The 24,375-nt window shown below is 34.4% G+C and overlaps 1 protein-coding gene across 1 annotated transcript in view; it reads left to right on the forward strand.

Annotated features, from left to right (window-relative positions):
- The window catches only part of PCDH11X (protocadherin 11 X-linked), a 694,161-nt gene that overhangs the window by 370,771 nt on the left and 299,015 nt on the right, over positions 1–24,375 (forward strand). Inside the window, exon 5 of the mRNA XM_061179538.1 lies at positions 21,737–21,766. Coding sequence (XP_061035521.1) covers positions 21,737–21,766 — 30 coding nt within the window. The remainder of the gene's footprint in view (positions 1–21,736; positions 21,767–24,375) is intronic.

Consider the following 24,375-nt stretch of genomic DNA (forward strand, 5'->3'; position numbering starts at 1 on the left):
GATTTAGATTAAATAAAATGAAATCCATAAGGATCAATAACTTTGCCAAGTACTTTAATGTCAGTATAGCAAACTTTGGAATCAGATAGGTTCGGGTTGGAATCCTTTCTCTGCTCATTTTAGCACTGTCATCATGAGCAAGTTGTTTACCCTCTTTACTTCATTTAACCACTTAAATTCTGTATGTTTCAGTTAATTCATCTGTAAAATGGGATAGTGACAGTTCCTAATTCAGAAGTGTATTTGGAGAATTTAATAAGATAATTCATGTACAATTAAAGCATAATGCCTGACACAATATAAATCCTCAATAAAAGTAGTTATTGTTATTTAAAATTAAGTTTCTTTCTATCATTGCTGTAATCCAATTGTCAGTACCAGGATACAAATTCAAAGGAATATATAAATTCCTTTTAGTAGATTATCAGTACCCAGTAAGTAGCTATAATGAGTACCTCCTTAATCTTACCTTATTTTGCAAAGCAGTGACTCTCTTCAGTCTTCAGTTCCATATTTGTTGTTGTTTCCTTAGGTTTCTGGGCCCATATTTAATTACAGATGATGAAACAAGTCCATCATCTATGAAATCATTTATGCCGAGGCATGGTTAAAACAAATCAGCAATTTAGTACAGAATCACACAATGGCTAATTGTTTGCAGCTTCAGAACCATAATGAGTTTACTTATTGAGGGCATTAAATTAATGTGTGCTTGTGTACTCTACCTATATGTTTCCATGTTCCTGTCTGTCATGATGAAAGTAAGTTTATTCCAGTATTTTATCCATAGAAAGCTCATAGACATTTTAAGGAGTGCCTTTTCTACAAGATAAACTTCCACATCTTTGGATGAAAACAAGCCTCAGCCCAAATTTTATATTTCTGAGCATCATGGGATGCTCTCACAATTTTCAGAAGTTTTTTAAAACTAAAAAAATTTTTTAAAGATACCTTGTTATCTTGAAAAGTTTGACTTTTTATCTTGCTTGGATATTATAATATTAAAATAAAGGCCAATACTTTTTATGTGCGTACTGTGAATATTTTACATAGACATCTAATTGTCTATGATCATATTATATAAAATTGTTATTTGTAGACAACATCATGTTCACTAGGCAGGCTGGCATTGTGCATGATGATAAACAGAATTCAGGCAGGTATACATTGAAGTCATATTTCTGCCATTTACAAGGTGACTAATTTTTTTTTTTTTAAGTATTTATTTATTTATTTATGGCTGTGTTGGGTCTTCGTTTCTGTGCGAGGGCTTTCTCTAGTTGTGGCAAGCAGGGGTCACTCTTCATCGCGGTGCGCGGGCCTCTCACTATCGCGGCCTCTCTTGTTGCGGAGCACAGGCTCCAGACGCGCAGGCTCAGTAATTGTGGCTCACGGGCCTAGTTGCTCCGCGGCATGTGGGATCTTCCCAGACCAGGGCTCGAACCCGTGTCCCCTGCATTGGCAGGCAGATTCTCAACCACTGTGCCACCAGGGAAGCCCCAAGGTGACTAATTTGGGGTGAGTTATCTAACATCTCTGAGCTACACTTTCTTCATCTATATAGTGGAAGTTAAAAAAAAAAAAAACTATCTCTGGGTTATTACACAGATTAAATGAGATAATACAGATAATAATAACACAAGGGCTCGTAATAATGTCTGACCCTCAGTAAGTGCTCATAAATTCTAGCCTTTGCTGTTGTTTATAATTGTTCTTGCTATTGTCCACCTATACAATTAAGTAGGCTAGATTGGGAAAACAGTCGTACGTAACTCTTACCATTACATGAATAATGCATATAAAATACATGTAAAGTACAGTGCTTAGTAAATAGAAGGTGCTTAACAAACTGTACTTTAAAAATTATCAATACTGCACATTCCTTACATATCCATAGTCTTCAGCAACTATTGACAGAGACTTACATGCCCAATCTGTGGCTGGTGACTCATAGGTGCTCACCACAAAACATTCCAGTCATTATTTTAGAAAAATAAAATAGTTGGTTTGCTTTTTATATTTCCTTTCTATCCATAGATATATATCTGTTACCTTTCTGCAAGTCTTTGAAATAGGTGCTTTATTTATCTTGCTTACAGTCATTTCACTTCATCTCACCAGATATCATCTGCCTTTATTTCCAGCCATCATTCATTCCTCATTCATTTATTTTCCATGTGTCTCATATATTGGAATTTGGTATAAGAGTTTATGAAATGAATGAGTCACTCCTTAAATATTGATTCAAGAGGCAAGGATATGAAATTGGCATTTTGCATTTAGTATGCAATGTGTTATCCAAAAGCATTCTGTGAGGCACTGATATTTGGCCATTTCTTCTTCTTGTTTAGTTAATTCACATATAGATTGTGGTTTTGGAGTCCACCAGGCATAGATTTAGCAGTAACATAGATGGTTAGCGCTATGCAGGTGCCAAATTTAAAACACATTATTCAGAGAAACAAAATGGTTTCAAATGGGAAACACATATGCTTTGCAATATCCATGGTAAATTTCACTTTCAATCAATTTTAATATACCTAATCATGAAAATTAACTTAAAAGTACTGATATGGAGGAACTGCAATTGAAATGACATTTTTTTTTGTCTATGAGACTTTTTAAATGATCTTCACTGAATCATGCAGTTCCATATCACTGACAATACACATTACTCTCTTTCCGGACAGCTAGGGAGATGGATGTGCCAACCTTTAGTTCATACATTAACTGACCCAACTGTTTGACTGAACATTGTAATGTAACTCAGAGCACTTTATTTCTCTTTCACTATGTACCACACACTGTAGTTATTTATTATCTTCCATTAGCCATATCTGCATCCTCTGGCACATGCTCAGATGAATTATGCCTGAGATTAGTAAGTAGCACCCTTTATTTTTCCACTGAAACCAAAGCTTATTGTTATGAAGATTAACAAGCCACTTCTCCAATATTGCTCACCCTTTTAGATTTTTCTTCTTATCTCAACATTTAATTAAAAGAATGTTCAAATATACAACAAAGTTGAAATAATGTTCCAGTGAATACTTGTATAACCATTTATTAGCTTGCTCCTGCTAGCTAAAACATTACTTAATAGCTTAAAACACACACACAAATTTATTACCTGAATATAGGTTAGAAGTCCAGGCACAGTATGACTGGATTCTCTACTCAGGAACTCACTGGGCTGAAATTAAGGCATGGACCGGGGCTGTGATTTTCATCTGGGGCTCAAAGTCTTCTTACAAGCATACTGGTTATTGCCAAAATTCATTCGCGGTTGTAGGACTGTAGCCTTTGTTTACCGGCTAGCTGTTGGCTGGGTTCAACTCTAGAATCAACCAACAGTTCCTTGATATGTGACCTTCAACATAGGCAGTTCTCAACAGGAATGCTTGTTTTCTTCCAAAACACCTGCTCTGCATCTCTCTGACTTCTTTTTCTTTGACCAGCTTGAGAAAACTCTCTGCTTTTAAAGGGCTCATGTGATTAGGAGACCCAACCAGGACAATCTTCCTTTTGTCATATAATATAAAATAATCTAACATAATCATGAATGTGACATCTCATAGGTTCTACCCACAATCAAAGTACAGGGGCTTAGACAAGGGTGGGGATCATTGAAGGTTAGCTACGAATTCTGCCCTGTACAAACCACCACCTATATTGTCATTAATATTTTTACAGTTTCATTGAAGTATAATTAGATATACAGTAAAATTCACCCTTACCTCTTAAACTTTAAAGCCCACATTTTAAATTAAATTTTTGTATTTTTAATATTCATTTGATCAATTTTCCCAATTATAATATTGGTATAATGGTCAAATATGTGGCTCTGCTAATGGAAAATTATACAAGTCTGTTTGTAGAAGTTGCTATAGAATTACTATTTTTTTAAACAGTTACTTTTCTCAATCACTTGAAGTTTGCCATCTGACTAGACTAGAACCAGGCTAAAAATGTCTCCATGTCAGACAACCACAGTTTAATGCTGGCCTAGGGGTTTTTGTTTTTTATTAATCTCAGCAAAAATCTTGAATTTATGAATAAGAGGATAGTTTGTGTATACATTTTTAATGCAGGTTACTCTGCCCAAGAAAAATGTTGCCTAGTATATATTCATGTGATGATATACAGGAACTGATATTGAAATAGTAATGATAAAGTTGCACTGATTTTAATGGTGTGCATTTAAATATAAATGAGAATAGTGGTCCAAATAAATTCCATCATATTTTGAACAGAGTTATTATAAATTAGGGTCACCTTGCAAAAAGTAATAAAGAAGACCCATTGGCTGTGATGTTACTGAGGACTAACACAAATGAATATAGCTCTAAAAAAGAAAAAAAAGTGGAGATACATATCATATTATTTTTTTCTTTAACAAACTGCTAAATAAAATTAGAAAGAATAGAATGAATGCATCAACAAAGAAATGGTGTGCAGTGACTTATAAAAAACAATATACTCTTCTCAATATATCTAATCTTATCACTTACAGCACACATGAAAGTTGTGCTCTAATGGTGTCCAAATCCAATATTTCCCATGATGAGATCTTTCCAGCTTCATAGTTAGATCTTATTTCATTTTCCACTTTTTATTTTCCCTTGTCATTTCTTTAAAACAACTGAGCATTAAAAAACTCCAGTTACAAAGAACTAAAAATTTGTTGTAACTATAAAAATTGGACATACCTGTAAGTAGAAGTCTGCTGCACCAGAGAAAATGTTTATAGCAAATATATTTTGTCCCAGACATGGCAACTTATTGGCTTCTAAAAATTTTGCTTTTCCTTGGTTAGTCTCTTTTAAACTTAAGCTTTGCTTTTTAAATTGTAATTTTTATTGAGATAATTCTAGGTTTAAATGAAGTTGTAAGCAATAATACAGGGAGTTCCCCTGTATCCTTTACCTGTTTTCTCCAAAAGGTAACATCTTGCAACACTCTAACATAGTATCAAAACCAAGATATGGACATTGGTACAATCCACCAAACTCATTTAGATTTTATTAGATTTACATACACTCATTTGCGTTTATGTGTGTGTGTGTGTGGTTCTGCACAACCATATCACGTGTATGTTCATGTATCCACCACCACAGTCAAGAAACTGAACAGTTCTATCACTAAAACTTTCCCTCTTGTTGCCTTTTTATTAGCATACTCATCTCCCTCAAACCATTCTTCCCCATGCTTAATCTCTGGCAACCACTAATCTATTCTCAATTTTTATAATTTTGTGATTTTAAGAATGTGTATAAGTCAAATCATACAGTTTGTAACCTTTGGGTATTGGTTTTTTCAGTCAGCATAATTCCCTGGAGGTTCACCCATGTTGTTGCATGTATCAATTGTTCATTCCTTTTTATTGCTGAGTAGCATTCCATGGTATGGATATACCACAGTTTGTCTAACCATTCACTTGTTGACAGGCTTCTGAGCTGTTTCTAATTTTTTAGCTGTTTCTAATTTTTTCTTAAGTATGAATTAAGCTGCAATGAACATTAGTGTTCAAGTTGTGGTGTGGATGTGATGTAAGTTTTAATTTCTCTGAGATAAATGTCCAAAAGTGTAATTGCTGGGTCACATGTTTAGTTTTATAAGAAACTGTCAAATTGCTTTCCACAGTGTCTATACCATTTTTATTCCCATCAGCAATGAATGAGTGATTCATTTCTTTGCAATCTCGCCAGTATTTGGTGTTGTTACTATTTTTTTTTAACTTTAGCCATTCTGATAGATGTGTAATGTTATCTCATTGTGATTTAAATTTGTATTTCCCTGATGGCTAATTGCTATGGTATGGATGTTTGTGCCCCACCCCCCCCCATGCATATGCTGGAATTCTAACCCTCAAAGTGATGGTATTAGGAGGTGAGGCCTTTGGAATGTGATTAGGTCATGAAGTCAGAGTCCTCAGGAGTGGAATTAGTGTCCTTACAAAAGAAGCCTGAGAAAGCTCCCTTGCCCTTTCACCATGTGAGAACACAGCAAGAAGTCACATTCTACGGACCAGGAACTAGCCCCTCACCAAACATCGAATCAGCCAAGTCTTGGACTGCCAAACCTCCAGAACTGTGAGAAATAGATATTTGTTGTGTATAAGTTATCCAGTTTATGCTATTTATTTATTGCAGCTCAAACAGACTAAGATGGTAATGATGTTGAACATCCTTTCATTTACCATCTGTATATCCTCTTTAAGGAAATGGCTGTTTATATCTTTTGTTTGTGTTCTAAATGGATTGCTTGAGAATTTTTTACTGTTGCATTTTGAAAGCTCTTTATATGCTGTAGATACTACTCCTTTGTCAGATGTATGAATTGCAAATATATTTTCCCAAACCATATGTTGTATTTTCATCCTCTTCACAGGGAAAACATTTAAAATTTTGATGAAATCTAATTAATCAATTTTACTTTTAAGGAATGTGCTTTTGGCAGTTCAATTTTTAATTTTTTGAGGAATCTCTATACTTTTTTCCATAGTGGCTGCACTAATTTACATTCCCACCAACAGTACATGAGGATTCCCTTTTCTCCACATCCTTGCCAACACTTGTTATTTGTTGTCCTTTTGATAATAGCCATTTTGATGCCAAAACTCAGCCTCTGTGCACTGGTGCCAAGTTGAATCTTGGAGACAGAGTTTTGGGTGAAGTAGAAAAGAATAGCTTTATTGCTTTGCCAGGCAAAGGGGGAAACTGTGGGCTCAAGCCCTCAAAACTGTGTGTCCCAACCTGAGGGGATTTGGTGAAGAGTTTTATAGCAGTGGTTCAGGGACGGTGTTGCTGATAAGGAACAGGGTATGTGCAGAAACTGCATTCCTTTAATCTGGCCTCAGGTGGTCTCCTGATGAGCTTCTGTGGTTCTCGATGTTATCCAAACTGTGACCTTCTCTCTGGAATGAAGAATGCTCATCAAGTAGTTAACATCTTCCATTTGTTGGGGATTTTAGTTCTGCAGAAGAGCTGAAAGAAATTGTTATGTATATCCCTTGAGGCAGAACCAGGACCCTGTCCCAAGGCTGCACTATTGTTTCTTTTTTTTAAAAAAATACTTTTCAACATACACTATTTTATTTAGTATTTTTATAAGAATGTATGGTATAGTATACATGGTTTTTACAGATACATAAGCTGAGGGTCAATGAAATTATATAACATGTTTAATATTAGTAGTAAAAAGTAGTGGGAACAGGACTAAATTCCAGCTGAATTTAAAGTAAACACTTAATCTGCCTCACCTCACTACTTTGATCTCACAGATATGATAGCGGTTTAAAGGTAATTTAAATACTAAAACTGAACAGATATGGCCTGTGGCCCAGCAATCCCACTTCTAAGTTATATACAACACAGAAATGTGTACATACATTCACCCAACACATGCACATATATACGTAACAGCATAATTTACAGTATGGAAAAGCTAGAAATAACCTAGATTGTCCAACAGTAGAATCAATAAATTACCATATATTCATCCAGTGGAATATAATACAGTGCAAAAATTAAATTATTGGCACAATTTTCCCAACCACATGGGAAAATTGGACAAACCAAATGATGTTGAAAAAAGCCATTCAAAAATAAAGAGTACAGTATGATCCCATTCTTATAAAGTACCAAAATAAACTAAACTAAACTCTGAGGAAGTGGGTGGGCTACAGCAGGATGTTGGGTTCTGGGTGCTACTTCTGTGCGATTTATTGACCCAGGTTATTGTTATGGAACACCCAGGGTGTGTTCATTTTGTGAAAATTCATCAATTTATAATGTTGCACTATTGTTTCTTGACTGCCCCTCCCTTGTCTCTGCATCCCCTCCCTTCCCTGATCAGCAACTCTTTGAACCTGCCCTTTGGAACACAGGGAAGGTCATGGAGGCTGAAACCTACGCCCTACAAACAAGAAACAGGGAACTCAGAAAAGCTTCCATGCCCGGGAGACCCACATGGTCCTGCTCGGTTTCAAAATGCTTTTTCTGCATCAGTTGATAGGACCATATGATTTTCCTCCTTAGACTGTTTATATGCTGGATTACACTGTTTCTCCAGTGTTAAACAAGTCCTGCACACCTGGAATGTTCTTGGTCATGGTGTATAATTATTTTTATACACTGTTGAATTTGATTTGCTAATATTCTGTTTAGGATTTTTGCTTCTACACTCATAAGAGATATTGGTTAGTAGTTTATTTTTTTATATTGTTTTTGTCTAGCATTGTTATCAGGGTAATAATAGCCTTATAAATGAATTGGGAAGCATGCTTCCTCTTATTTTTCTTGGAATATACTTGGAATCAACTCTTCTTTAAACGTTTGGCAGAATTCTCTAGAATTTTAACTGTACCACTGTATTTTTTCAGCTAACAGAACTTTCTCCCTTCACTTGACTCTTGTTTTGATATATTCTCCGTCCAAGGAAATGCACCTACATTAAATTCTGCTTATTTTAGCCATGACCTTATTTAGAGAAACAATGAGACAGTCCTGATCTTTTAATCTTGATATGCTACAACCTGGTAACATGTCTTTGTGATGAACAAAAAAGTCAGAGTGGTAACTCACCTACAAAGAGCATACTATTAAGATAAAACTTTTGGAGATTATCAAGCAAGGCTGACTGAAATTCACTTTCTACCCTTTCTTGGGGTAAAAGAAAATAACTAAGGTTGCCATAACTGTGAAAGAAAAAAAAATTTTTCTTGGCCCCAAGGGTAAATTTGACCTTCACTGAAATTAAAACAGATTTTGTTAGAGCATTTCTAATGATTTAACGTTTGTTTTGGCTTATGGTATCAAGCATTGTTCCTGTAGCCCATTTTAAAGTTTTGTTATCTATCTATCTGTATAGTACTAGTTATGAAATATTTTGCTTTCTGCTGTTCTTTGCTTGCAATGATTAATTCCTAGTCAGGTGATGAATGTGAATAAAGGGTGGCAATTACAATTTCTTTAATCACTTAATAATGTGGGTCCAGGGCTCAATTGAGATTTTAGACATATATCTAAAGGAATTATGCTGAATTTTCTATTAATCACTGCATCCTTAGTGCTGACAAGGTCTCTTTCTAACAATAGATCTAATCATTTCAAGATGAGCCACAATTAGAATGAATATGATAAAGATCTCATCATCTGGGCCAAGATTCTGATCCCATGAGCCCAAGATAGAAACCTCTGTTTCATTACTTAATTTAACATTAAGGGCCATGCATTAAGTCTTGTGGCTCTGGAGATTTATAAATGTTTAAAGCCCTTAATAAACTTAGCTTTTTACTTTTGGGCCATAGTCACTAGCTGAATAAAATGTTTGATTTTTTTTTTTTAAACTGGGACTTTATTTTATATGCTTCAGGCAAACTAGATCAGTATTATACAGTTTTCTATAATTCATTTTCATAAGGTAGTGATTTACTTGCAACCTCAAAGCAAAACTCTTCCCTCTCACAGTCTTTTACTACCATTCAAGGCACTTTCGTATATATCAGAAATTAATTCATTGATCATCTCTAAGTATTTTTTAGTAGCTGACTTGGTCAGTAGATTGTAAGATTCTTCCTTGTTTGTTATAGTGTACTCAAGGTTTCACAGTGCATGGTTAAAATAAAGGATGATGATGTTGATATTAACAATAACAGACAGAGTTTGTTGAGAGCTTACTATATGATGGTGTTAAGTGCTCTACTGTATTAACTCAATTAGCCCTCACAAACACTCTATCATAGTGCTGCTGTTTTTATTCTTGGTGTTTTACAGATAGACAAGCTCAAGCACCAAATAGAGTATTCAAGCAGCTGGCCCATGGTCACACAGTTAATAAGTGGTAGAGCTGAGTTTTGAGCCAGGCAGTCTACTTCCAGAGCCCATGATCCTAAGTACCATGCCTGTCACATAGTAGATGCTCAATAGATATTTGTTGACTGATAAAATTCTATAGTTAAAGCTCCCAAGAATTACAACTCTCTCATTCTTCTAAAAATACTGACGATAAATAACCAATCATAAAAATAAAAGTGTCCTGAATACAGAGCTCTGCCGAGAATAAATGCAGCCAGAGAGATAAATGGAACCATCCACTGTTTTATGTTTAATTGGAAGCTGAAAATAACAATGTCAATGTAGTAAATTGGAAAAAAAAATGAAAATCTACATGATAGATTCACAAAGCAGTAAAAAATGTACAAGCTTAAAATATTTTAGATACTTTAAGAGCTAAATTCTGGGAAGATGCCTGAGGCGGATGAGCCTCTAGGGGAATGAAATACCTTTTTAAATAAAGCTCAGACCCTATCTTATGCAGTTTTAATGTATGTCTTTGATAATTCAAGACTTTATGGATCACTCAGGAGGAGTGCTTTTATTTCTGTATTATAGAAATCTGGCAGCATCATAGATATTGGAGTCTAGCTATGGTAAGTATTCAGTTGTGCGTTTAATTAATATTCACTTTATATCTCTGCTAAAGCTATAACTAAATGTTTAGAAATTATTCTCTGGGAAATAAAATTATACAAGGATACCTCTATTATTGAGGGAAAAGCTGCCAAACTATTTTGAGATCACAAGTATTGTAATTATCTATATTCTTGTCTCTGTTCCCTTATGAAGACTATAATCTCTGTAAGGGCAAAGATGATTATTTCTATCTTGGCAATCGTTGTTATCTTAGTAACTAGCCTGGTGAATGAGTGAATGAAGAAGTTAGAGGTGATGGAGGAAACAAAAATTCATTCTAGGCTGTATTTTCCCAGCACTGTCACACTGGGTAGTCCTTCTTACCTTGAAGGGGAACTAGATTGTGAATCCTTGGTCTTTTCTCCACAAATAAGATGCTCTCCTTACATATGATGCATCTGACTTAACCAGATGGAAACTGAACAAAGAATTAAAATGGTTGAATTGGAAAATTGGTCAATTATACAATTTAGTAGTTTGCCTACATTATAGAAAATAAACTAATACTAGAGGCTCCAGATTATGCAGCTGGCCATGTTACTTGCATATGTAAAAACATTGAATATTCTAACTGTTAATATAAATGTAACGGTAATTTTTGAGGGAAAATTAACTTAGAGAAATCCAGTAGGTAAATACAAATGTAACTGCCTAACGTTAAAATCAATGCAAATGACTACTTTATAGAAACACATCTGAATGTACTTTCTCTAGCATAGAAAATCATTAGTTAGGAAATAAAGTACTATAGGGGATATATAATATTTATCTATTTGGAACTATTCATACATATTTGAAACATTATTCATCATCTAATTTATTTATTGCTAGATATTGTGGCACATAGAACATTAACTTCTAGTAGTGTAATATTTATTTTTGATGCATTTCTACCTAAGACATACAACAGGCTTGGGTGAAAAGAATATTTCCTTCCTGATTCATGCAATTTTGGCACATAGTATAAATCTCTGAACCTCAGTTTCCACACATGTAACATTAGCATAATTGTATTTATGAACTATTCTAAGGATTAATTCAGATAATGTATATTAAATAGCTAAGAGAAAGTCTGATTCATAGGACGCTTAAAAATAGTAGATGTCCAAAATAGTTGGGAGAGAAAAAGAAAGAAGAAAAGAGGGATGGGAGGAAGAGGATTTTATTTGACCTTCAAAATAATCTCTAAGGGTAGGAGAGGTATGAATTGTTATTGTTATCTCCATTTTACGTATCAATAAACAGATTCAGAGAGCTCAAAGGACTTGCTCAGGGTCACACAGCTCTTTGCTCCCTTGTGATATGATAGTATTTTATTCATCTGCCCATTACAACACTTAAAATGTAATACTGTAATTATCCATTTCTACCTCTGGCTTCCCTATTAAACTGTGAGATCCTTTTGGGCAAGGGCCTTATCCCATTCATTTTTCTATAATTTAGAAAATTTGTACATAGTACCAAATAGGCTTCTGCTAAATGTTTCACAAATGAGTGAGTGATCTGGAACTGGAACCTATGTCACATTATTCAAAACCGGATATTCTATTTCTCTTGTACGATATGCTTACTTATAATCATCCCAGTCCTCCAAAAACTTACATATTATATGAAATATAGTGATTTGTGTTCAGTAATCTTTCAATGCATTTTTGGTTTGATAATCATAAAACAGAACAACCTATTTTCTATCCTAGGGTATTGTTTTCCTGAAATGGGAGTATATCCCCTTCGCTAATTGTATTTTAAACTAGGACTGCCATAAATTACCAAAATATTTGGTTAAAACAACAGAAATTTATTCTCCCACAATTCTGCAGGCTAAAATTCTGAAATCAAGGTGTCCTCAGTGCCTCTGAAAGCCCTAGGGAAGAATCCTTCCTTGTTTCTTCCAGCTTCTGTGGGCGCCTGACAATCTTTGGCATTCATTAGCCTGTAGCTGCATCCCTCTAGTCTCTGCTCCACCATCACTTGGCCACTTTCTTTCTGTCTGTGTGTGTCCTCTTCTTACAAGGACACCAGTCTTTGGATTGAGGGCATCCCTAAATCCAGGATGATTTCATCTCAAGATCCTTAACTAACTAACATCTACAAAGACCCTTTTTACAAATAAGATCAAATTTTGAGTTTGGAGTGGACATGAATTGTTGGAGGACACTATTCTATCCACTAAAGCGATTATGCTTCATTTGAGTTGATAGTATTAAGACAAGCTTAATGAAATCTCACAAACCTAAAAGCAATGAATTCAACTGGGGGAAAAAATGAAGGGCTTTGAGTTTCAGTTTTTTCAGATGATTTGAAATAAAGTTGAAAATTCTACAGAAAATGCACTAAAAATGGAAATTCAGTATGGAATTGCTAGAGGAGTCTGAAATAGGGGAGAATATATCAGTAATCAGCTAAGAGCTGAAGAAAACTATATGATGACCCCAGAAGAGAAGATTTTTCCCACCTAGGAAATAAGCAAGAAATGATAATGGGTATCAGACAATTATAATAACTTAGTCTGCTGTAAGCTAGGTAATATTAGATTAAAACTAAAGCTGAAGGATACATTAAAATGAATGCAACTATATCTTAGGTTCAAGTCACAATCAGGAAGTCATATGCTTAACTAGTACCTATGTGAGACCACTATATGAGAATTTAACGTTCACTTGAATCGATGCTAATGAACTAATGATACTGTTTTAAAATACCCTTTTGTTATCTCAGAGTTTGATATAAAGGCAGGCACATAGGTCACTTTTAAATTTTTATTTCTTATCATAGATCTAGTTAGTCATGCTTTCATCTAATATAAAAACCAGGCATTCACAGAATTAAGCAGTCTGGTAGCTACTGCACATTAAAACAATGATTTCCTTTTAGCAAATAAGAAAGATCATTTGTATTCTGATGTTTATTCTCATAATCACTTTATTACTTTGATGTTCATTTTGTAAACATCTACAAGCTTTAATAGATGCAATGCAACATTCTCAGTTTTACATTTCACAAGAATGACACGTTAAGATGATCTGTAATTTAAAGTGATATTGGAGACAATTGCATATGTCTTTAGCAGCAAACAGAGGTATCTTTATGCAAAATTCAAACAATTAAAAATGAAACACTGTTTTGACTGACATGCAATATTTTAAGAAAGCAGACGTGTCTGTCACATTGATTTTGTTATTGTCACAGTATAAGAATGTTTCAGGGCAAGAGTAGGGTTTTGAATAAACCAGAAAGATTATGTGAGAACAAGTGTAATAGTATTCTAACTTAACCCTGCCTTCTCATAAGAAACTGTGAATTTGGTATCATCCATAATATTCCGCTTCTATGTCATTTTGAGAATATTTTACTCTTGTTTAGCTTTGTTAGATCAATTCTAGTATCAATCTTGAATAAAGCATTGTTTTTTCCCCCCTTAGTTTGACTCTCATTCTGGTACTCTGTATAATCTCTGCATGTTCCAAATCCAAGGTTCAGCACCCATGAAAAAATCATTTCAACTGGATTTAATCAGTACTCTCAATCCCTTTCCCCCATATTCAGCAAATGCAATGTCATTGTCCCATGATATCCTATGTGTTCTTCCAACTGTTTTATCAGACTTTTAACAGTGATATACTATAAGGTAGGTGGATTTGAATAAATAATTTGACAAACATTTTAAAAAGTTTCATTCACTTTAGCAGAGGGAATTTCCTTAATGTATTTCAAATTATATGTAAATTCATATCAAGAAATAGATAACTTTTCAACCCTCTCAACGTATGGGTTTGGCAATCTATTCAATGGTATCTTAGTAACAGGGAATAGTACATTAAGCTCACATAGTAGAATAGTTCATGCTACATAGTTTTATTGATCTAATTAAAATAATTTTGGACTCCAGAGTATAGTTTTAAAAATATTTAGATAGGAATTTAATTCTAAGTATTCTAATATTTAATTCTAATATTTAGACACTCTTTAATTCTAAAGTTACAAATAAATTACCTTGAGGGCAAGGATGTGGAGAAATTGGAACCCTTGTACACTACTGATGGGAGTGTAAAATTGTGCAGCTGCTTTGGAAAACAGTCTGGCATTTCCTCAAAAGATTTAACATAATGTTACCCTATGACCCAGCCATTCCACTCGTAGGTATATACCCAAGAGAAAAGAAAACACATGTCCATGCAAAAACTTCTGTATGATGTTTATATTAGCATTATTCATAATACCCAAAAGGTGTAAATAACCCAAATCCCCATCAATTGATGAATGTTTAAACAAAATGTGGTATATCTATACAATGAAATATTATTTGGACATACAAAAGGAATGACTTACTGAAACATGATGCAACATGGTTGAACCTTGAAAACATTATTATAAGTGAAAGAAGCCAACCACAAAAGACCACATATTATATGATTTTATTCATAAGTCCAGAACAGAGAAATATACAATAAAAAAACAGAAAGTAGGTTAGTGGTTGTTTAAAGCTTGGGAGAAGTGAGAAGTTAAGGGGTGATAGTTAAAGAGTATGGGGTTTCTTTTGTTTTGTTTTATGTGTTTTAAAAAAAAATTTATTGGGGTATAGTTGATTTACAATATTGTGTTATAGGGTTTCTTTTCGAGGTGATGAAAATGTTCTAAAATTGAATATGGTGATGATTACAGATACCTGTGAATATACAAAAAAAACATTGACTTTATACTTTAAATGGATTAATTCTATGGTATGTAAGGTATATCAATAAAGATGTTAAAATAAAACACCAGTAATAAGAGCTAACATATATATACTATTCAAAGTGCCAACTACTGTTTGATGCCCCTAGTTTACTGATTTAACCCTTGTAACAAATACTCTGGAGTAGGAACTCATATTTCTCTATTCTACAGATGATGAAACTAAGGCAAAATGACAAGAAGAAACATGCCTGGGGTCACATAGGTAATAAGCGATAGAGACAAGAGTTGAATCCAGTCAATATAGCTCCAAAATTTGTGCTTTTCAGTAAGATTCATAATCAATTATTACAATCTAGCTCTAATTATCTATATAATTAAATAATAGAGGAATATCTTGTTATTTGATTCAGTCTATAAATATTTATTGTAGGTCTCCTTAGTACCAGGCACTTTTTTAGGCATTGAGAATATAGCAGAATTCCAAACTCCAAAATGACAAAATGCCTGCTGCCACGGAGCTTACATTCTAGAACTTTAGAATCCAGAAGATCTGGATTGAAACCTCAGCTCTATACCTTACAAGTAGAGTGATTAAGTAAATTTCTTCATCTCTTTGATCCACATTTTCCTCTTTGTAAAATGGAAATGATAATTTTCTCACATCAAAGTGTCACTATAACAATTAAGTGAGATGATATTTGTCACTATAACAATTAAGTGAGATGATATTTGTAAAGCATTTACTAAAATGCTTCATACTCAATAAATGAAAGGTGATGATAGCAGTGGAAGTGATGGTTGTAGTAATAGTATTCCTGTCATTGTCACAATCATCACCTTCATCATCATTAAATGTAGCTAATGCCTTGGATTCAGTGTAGGAGGAAGATATAGCCTTCTAAACTTTTGCTTGAATAAGTTCACATAGCTACTTGTGAACCCAGGACTGAAACCTGAATCTTCTGATTTCAAATTTCATATTCTCTTTACTGATGTATTGAAACTATGTATACAATTTTTATACCAGTCTCAAATTTAGAAAAAAGAGAATAAGACAATAAAAATCCATAGGTACATTCCCTTAAATGTGTTCTTTTGAAATGGTGATTTACATTTTAGAGAGGAAATAGATAGTAAACAAACATGTTGAGAAGGACTTTTAGGCTTACTATTATTATTAGATTCACCAGTATCTTTCTTTTAAAGCCAACAACACTCTAAGTTGCTAACTGAATAAAGTTCTGAAATACAATGTCACATGTACCAGCCTACTAAAAAAATAAAGTAGGCTGTGGTAGTTATATGGAGATTTAAGCCAAGTAAAAATTACACTTGAAGTTCTGATATTTTTAAAGCATAGATTAGGGGGAGGGGTTGGATATTCCACATGGTATAGTATTAGAAACCTGACTCCATAGGCTTTTAATTTTTTATAAACACACATGCACACACAGCGATAAAAAACCTTCTTCCCCAGTTTTTTCCATTTGTTAGACAAATATTTATTCGGGATCTGCTCTGTGTACACAGTCATAACTATTTTCATTTGACCATGCCATTCAGAAAAGGTACCACCACAACCCTGCTGGTGTCATTGAAAGTGCTTTTTGTTAAATCTTGACCACTACTGGACATCTCAAGTTGCTATTGCACCTGATCCAGCTGACAAAAATTTAGTGATGGTTGAATGGACCTAGAGATTATCATACTAAGTAAAGTAAGCCAGACAGAGAAAGACAAATATCATATGATATTGCTTATATGTAGAATCTAAAAATAAATGATACAAATGAACTTACATACAAAACAGAAATAGACCCACAGACATAGAAAACAAACTTATGGTTACCAAAGGAGAAAGGTGGGGGGGACAAATTAGGAGTTTGGGATTAACATATACACATTACTATATATAAAATAGATAACCTACAAGGACCTACTGTATAGCATAGGGAATTATACTCAATATTTTATAATAACCTGTAAGGCAAAAGAATCTGAAAAAAATAGATATATATGTATGTATGACTGAATCACTTTGCTGTTTTCCAGAAACTAACATTGTAAATCAACTATACTTCAATTAAAAAAAGAAATTTAGTGATGGTTGATGCTTTATTGAGTGATAATCGTAATCAGCTTTTAAAATAAAGCTGTGCTTATCAAGTGCATTATCTCCTGTACACATTCTGTTCTATTTCTTTCCTAATCAGCAGGCAGAGTAGTGAGTTAGGATAAGCTCTGGTGTCTTTGTCCTCTAATAAGTTTCTTCCTCTTTCTGTTACCTGTGTTTAGAGATGTGGCTGCCTTGACTTCTGACTCTAGTCTTGTTCCCTTTACTCTGTCATTAGTCTTAGTGACCAGAAATTCCTAATAGTTGTGTTCAAGAGGACAGCTGCTCTGTAAGCAGCAGCAATACATGAAGGCAGAATGAAGGTAACAGCTGTACTGTACACAAGTCAGAAAAGGAAAAGAGAAGTAGTAAACTTGGAGATGGGTAAAAGAAGGAGTTAGGATTTTTCAGAGAGACTGCACAGAGGCAATATTCTTTTGGGTTAGAGACTTCTTCTTGTGTTGACCCCACCCTTTGTCCTTGTTGTGTTCATTCTGAATGCACAGGCCAAAAACAGACAAAGCTGAAACACAAAAGCACATAGATATTGAGGAATACCAAAATCATCTGATCTTATTTCTTCCAGTTATACTGATACAGCTACAGCCTCAGCGTATACTTGAATAACTCTTCACTGTGGTGACTTATCTGCCACCACACTCTACTGGGCTAACTCTGTATGATACAGAAGAGAGCTGACTAAAATTTGAGGATGCTCTCCTAGTTGGATCATCCCCTTGATATTAACACACTTTACTTCTCTTGTATGCTATATCTTGGCCCTCTTTTTCATTAGAGTCAATCAGCTCTATCAATCTAGAAAATTAGATATAATAGGAGAAATGTTCATTTATTGGCAGCAAGAGTTAGAATTTATTCACTCCTAGAGGTTAATAAGAACGTATATGAAAACTACATGACTAATGTATACTATAGAAAATTCTGAGCCCATAACATTCAGACTGGTGAACTTTTCTCCCTACCTCACTATATATAATTTAGTTTGGACAGTGATTTTGTTGATATAATTTTGGCCTCTTGGGGGTCATTTTTAAAATAAGGGGATAAAAATCCATGTCTCCATTAAAATAGAAATTGCTTTTCAGCATGTTTTTTCCCCTTCCAGAATTGATTTTTTTTTTAATGTTTCCAAGTCTGGTATCAATTTGCCAACCTACTCACATGCCTGCCAATATATTTCTGTGCTTTCTTTTAATTCTAATGCTTGTCTAGTTGTCATGAGATAGGGCCCACTTCTGGTGACAGATTGTGTTCTGTCTGTGTGGTGTGGAAAATGCAAAGACTATCATTTTAATATTTCCCACTTGATCTATTTTAAACTTTCTCAATAGAAATTCTCAAACAAGGGCAAAAGGAGCACAGCATAGGCAATGCTCTTAATTAAAATATATAATTTAGGGAAATAAACACATATTCTGGAGTTGTCTTTTTTCACTGCAATGGTAAAGAGGTGCTCTCAATATGTTGACTAACCTTAAATATTAAGTCATTACTTTTTCAATAATTCACTAATTTACCAAGATAGATATAATTAATATTTTCACATCTTCACTTGTCTTGCTAAGGATTTTACATTGCTCAGTAATAAGTGGTAAAACATCTAACTAAAATCTACTGTGATTTTACAGTAAATTCTAATGGAGGGAATATAAAAAGATCTATCATGGTTCTATAAAATAAAGAATGGTATTTTTTAATATTATATTCTTAAATATGGGTAAAGTTTTGAGGTTTTTTTTGTCCATGATATTATTTCTGTTGGAAAGTTAAAATTTTTAACCTGTTATTTAAGAATTATCATTCATAATAAAGAGAGATGTAAATACCAATTGTTTAAAGACATTAAAATCCAAGGACACTTTCGTGAAAGAGATTATTCAAGGCATTATCCTCAGGCTATGCCTTCACAGACAAATAGAATTCTAACACTGAGCCATTGACGGCTGAATTTGATCAACACATAAGGACAATAAGAATATCTTAGGCTAAAAATAATTACCCAAAGTGGAAAGAAAAAAACACACTTTGATTTCCTTAGATAATAGAATTGTGACCATGTCTGGATACCTTCCTCAAAAGTCAATTTTGGAAACTCAAGTTATATTAATATGACAGGAAAAAAACTATACCCTTTTTGGTCTGAGAATAAGTCATTGGATAACAAAATATAGAGCCTTTGTTTTGTTTCAAGGCAAATTATGCTCAGAGACTGAGATTATCTTTGCCAATATTTTATTTAACACAGATCTACTGTGGGAATTATAATTTCACAAGCCAATAGCATATAAGATAATTTCCCTTAATAAGCCAATAAAGAAATAACATACTCCAAACCAATGATTGATTAATTACACTATTGTTCCGGGCAAAGGGCACGATGAAAGGAATAAAGTCCAAATTTAGTTGTGGTGTACCTTTCTGTTGCAGGAAGGGAGACCCCTTCCAGGGCCTAGAGTGGGCTCTTGTCTAACACTCGCAAATGAATTGTCCAAGGAGACACATGTACTGACAAAGCAAAAGACTTTATTGGAAATGGGCACCCAGGCAGAGAGCAACAGGGTAAAGGAACTCAGAAGAACTGCTCTGCTACGTGGCCTGCGGTCTCAGGTTTTATGGTAATGGGATTAGTTTCCGGGTTATCTCTGGACAATCATCTTGCGTGGCCCATATTTGATCTGACTCAGGGTCCTGCTGGTGGCGTTCACATCTCTCAGCCAAGATGGATTCCAGTGTGAGGGATTCTGGGAGGTGGGCAGGACATGTCGTCTCCTCTCTCCTTCTTTTAGCCCTTCCCAAATTCTTCCAGGTTAGTTTTACAAGACATACTATGGGTTGGCATGTCCTCCCTCCTTTGGCCCCTCCCGAATACTCCTGGTTAGTTTTTGGTGGCAGCACCACATTCTTCATCGAGACCTCCTGTTGCAAGACAACTCAAGCAAGAGGTTATCATCATGCCTGGTCAAGGTTTCAGTCAATGATTCCCTGACATTTCTATGAGCTGGTTCTCGGGAGAGAGAGCTTAGTCAACTGAGAGCTGATGTCCAGCTGCCAGCGCAAAGATGAAAGTCTCTTGTTGTAGAGCACATCGCTAGGAAATGAAGGCACTGAGGCTGGCAAGCATGATAATCTCCTTCCCTGGGGCTGCTTCATGGTTTTCACCACTGCTGAGCAGAGATCCACCTTCCTAGGCAGGAGCCAATACCCCAAAGTCTTCAGAGAGCTATTTAGATCAGCAAAGAGTCACCTTGCCCAGACCGAACACTCTCAGATGGTCCTCACACACTCTGGGTATTTATACTCTAATGTCCCCTTGCCATAGTTGCTTCTTCATATGTTCTTATTGATAAGACCCCGGTGGTGCCCCTCAGCAGTTGAGCTACTACTGAGTGCTTGTCAGCAACCGCAGATGTTGATGATGACATCCTGACACAACAACTTCAATACTTTTATTGAAACAAGTTTACTTATAAAAACAACTGTATTCTTAGATCAAAACAATTTTTGTCATGAACAAATAGATCTGAAATCATATCAAACCACTAAACAACAGCATTCATCCTCTTACTACATTTATTGTATCTTTCTTTGTATATACCCTTATTTCAAATTCACCTCTATCTCCTCCCCAATTTTCTCTGATGCTCAGAGAAACTTTTGCACAACTGTAGCACTGACAGGGAACTGAGATAAATTTTGGGAGCATCGTTAGCTAGAAATGTTAGACATGTGATCCTTTTATCATGTGATGTATTCATCCTCTACAATGGAGAATGAATCCAAGCGACAAATGGCCTAAATGCTTCTGGAGTTTTCAAAATCAATTTACCCCATTACCTGAGGTTGAATGGGGGAAAAAAGAAGTCTTAAATAAAAATGAACAAAATGACTTTACCAGGATGGCTGCAAAAATTATTTAGTTGAACAGAATTGAATTAAGGTGCTCCTAAGACCCACAAAAATTAACATTTAGAGAGAGTATCCAAAGCTGTATAGATATTTATGTTTATTCCTAATTCATGAATCTCCAACTAAACTAGCTTTTCTTTTTAAGAAATGTGTTCATGCTTTAGATAAAGACTCATCCACTTAAAAATGGTTGGAAAATAAATAGGAGAATATCTAATTGGAAATATGTCTTTTCTTGGCCAATGCCTATGTGAGCTAAGGATTTAATGACTTTTTGATGACCATCGAAGATTTTTATACGGCTCTACATATTGCTGTATGAGATTTACAATGTTATTATATCCCTTTCCTGAAACCACTGAAGAATGCAACAGATGAAAATAGTTTCATTAGAAGAACAAAACAGTGTATTATTGCACTGGGAATTTTGGCATGTTTTTTAAAAAATGTATTTGCAATAACAAATTGGAGCTGATTTTTGTTTTTGTTTTTGTTTTGTTTTGTTTTCCTTTGCTTCCTTTGCCTCTACTTTATCCTAAATCAGCGGAAATCCGAGGGAAAAAAGGCGGGAAAGGTAAGATTGTAAATTTCAAAGAAAATTGATTTCAAAATATGTTGTGATATTTTTTTCTTACATTTCTGAAGCCACAGTAGCTACTAAGTGGAGTTAAAACTGTAAGTATTTAAGATGACATATGTTGTAGTTCTGCCTTAAAAGAGTTTCAAGCTGAGCTGTCTCTACATTTTGTATCACTTACACAGTCCTGGAAGCAATTTTCAAGTCTTATTTTATTTTATTTTTCACCAACACTTTCTTTTCCCACTGTGCCAAAACAACATACCGCTGACAGCATCACTTCGTGAATATTCTGGTAATACAGTTATTTTATGATAAATTTTAGCAATAAAAGGGACCATTTTGGTGTCAATTCACAATTTAACAGTGACAGCACAAGTTAGTGAATATGAAGCATGATGATGTCTGATAAGGTCACAGAGAAAAATACCATAAACTAAACATGGTTAATCAGTAAATTGATGTTCTCTGAGAAACTGGGCTTTAGAATGTCATCTTTCAATGCAAAAAAAATTTTCTAATTGAAATATAGATGATGTACAATATTATGTTAGTTTCAGGTGTATTACATAGTGATTTGACATTTGCATACATTATGAAATGATTACCACCATGATAAGTCTAGTAACCATCTGTAACCATATAAAGTTATCACAATATTATCGACTGTATCCTTTATGCTGTATATTACATCCGCATGACTTATTTATTTTAAAACTGGAGGTTTCTACCTCTTAATCCCCTTCACCTTTTTCAACCACTTTCCTCCCCTCTGCCAACCGCCTTTTTGTTCTCTGAAGTCTGTTTTTGTTTTTTAGATTACGCATATGAGATCATACAGTTGTTGTCTTTCTCTGTCTGATTTATTTAACTTAGCAAAATACCCTCTTGATTCATCCATGTTGTCACAAATGGCATGACTTCTTTTTTTTTAATGGCTAAGTAATATTCCATTATTATTGCATAATATTTGATGGACTCTTATTTGGCTTCCATATCTTGGCTATTGTAAATAATGCTGCAATGAGCATTGGGATGTATATATCTTTCTGAAATAGTGTTTTAGTGTTTTTGTGCTGGATCATATGGCTGTTCTATTTTTAATTTTGTGAGGAAACTCCATACTGTTTTCCACAGTGGCTGTACCAATTACATTCCCACCAACAGTGCACAAGGTTTCCCTTTTCTGTACATCCTCACCAAAACTCGTTATTTGTTGTCTCTTAATGATAGCCATTCTGACAGGTGTGAGGTGGTATCTCATTGTGGTTTTGATTTGAAGTTCCCTGATGATTAGTGATGTTGAGCATCTTTTCATGTGCCTTTTGACCATCTGTATGTCTTCTATGAAAAAATGTCTATTCTGTTCCTCTGTCCATTTTTTAATCAGGTTGTTTGTTTTCTTGACGTTGAGTTGTATGAGTTCTTTGTGTATTTTGGATATTAATGCCTTATCAGTTATATCATTTGCAAATATATTCTCCCATTCTGTAGGTTGCCTTTTTGTTTTGTTGATGGTTTCCTTTGTTATGTAAAAACTTTTGAGTTTGATGTAGTCCCTTTTGTTTATTTTTGCTTTTGTTTCCCTTGCCTGAGGAAATAGACTCCCCAAAATATTGCTAAGACCTATGTCAAAGACCATGCTGCCAATGTTTTCTTCTAGGACTTTTATTGTTTCAGGTCTTACATTTAAGCCTTTAATCCATTTTGAGTTTATTTTTGTATATGGTGTGAAAAAGTAGCCCAGTTTGATTCTTTTACATGTAGCTGTCCACTTTTCCCAACACCATTTATTGAAGAGAATTTTTCACATTGTATATTTTGGCCTCCTTCAATGTGAAAATTTTAAGTTCTGCTCACATATATATGAACAGTCTAGCTGTCTAGAAAAATTTGGTTTTCTACCATTAAAAAAATAAACTATGTCACACATATTGTTAAATTTTAATTACCTCATTGGTTAAACTGCACCACCACTAAAAATAAACAGTTATTCAGCTGTTCACTGACATTTGTTTTCTAGAATTTATGCCTTGGTTTCTTCACCATGTTTTGAGGTTTGGAACCAAAATGTTGTCATAACTATATGCTAGGTTAAATATGAGTGTTTTTCTAGTTTGAGAGACCAAATTTTGTCTTTGAAAAAGAACTTGCCAAAGGGTGGTCTAGACTATGCCAGAAGTACTCTGTTAGCCCTGGATGGCTTTATCAAGTGTGAGAATTACCTGAAAACGGAGCCTGACTAGAATGTCAAAATGAATTTTCATTAGTGTTTGAGAGATAAACTAAAATAACAGCATTAGAGAATTTTCACTCAATATACCTTTCTGAGAGTTTTCAAATGCCTGTCTGAACCATCTTATCACTGTGACCTTGGAGTGATGACTTTTTGAGAATTAACTCCTCAGAGAAGGCAAAAGTTTATGGAAGATTTCTCCAATTAAAAGGAGGGAAGCAAGGGGAATAAAATGTCACTAGCTATGTAAAGTGAAAGAGAGAGAGAGAGAGAGAGAGAGAGAGAGAGAGAGAGAAGCTCTGCAGATTTTAGGTGTTCTAACATTCTCAACCATTCTGGTAACTTTAGAAAAGGACCTGTTACTCAGTTA

This window comes from Eubalaena glacialis, chromosome X, assembly GCF_028564815.1.
Source record: "Eubalaena glacialis isolate mEubGla1 chromosome X, mEubGla1.1.hap2.+ XY, whole genome shotgun sequence".
In the NCBI taxonomy this organism is placed as follows: Eukaryota; Metazoa; Chordata; class Mammalia; order Artiodactyla; family Balaenidae; genus Eubalaena; species Eubalaena glacialis.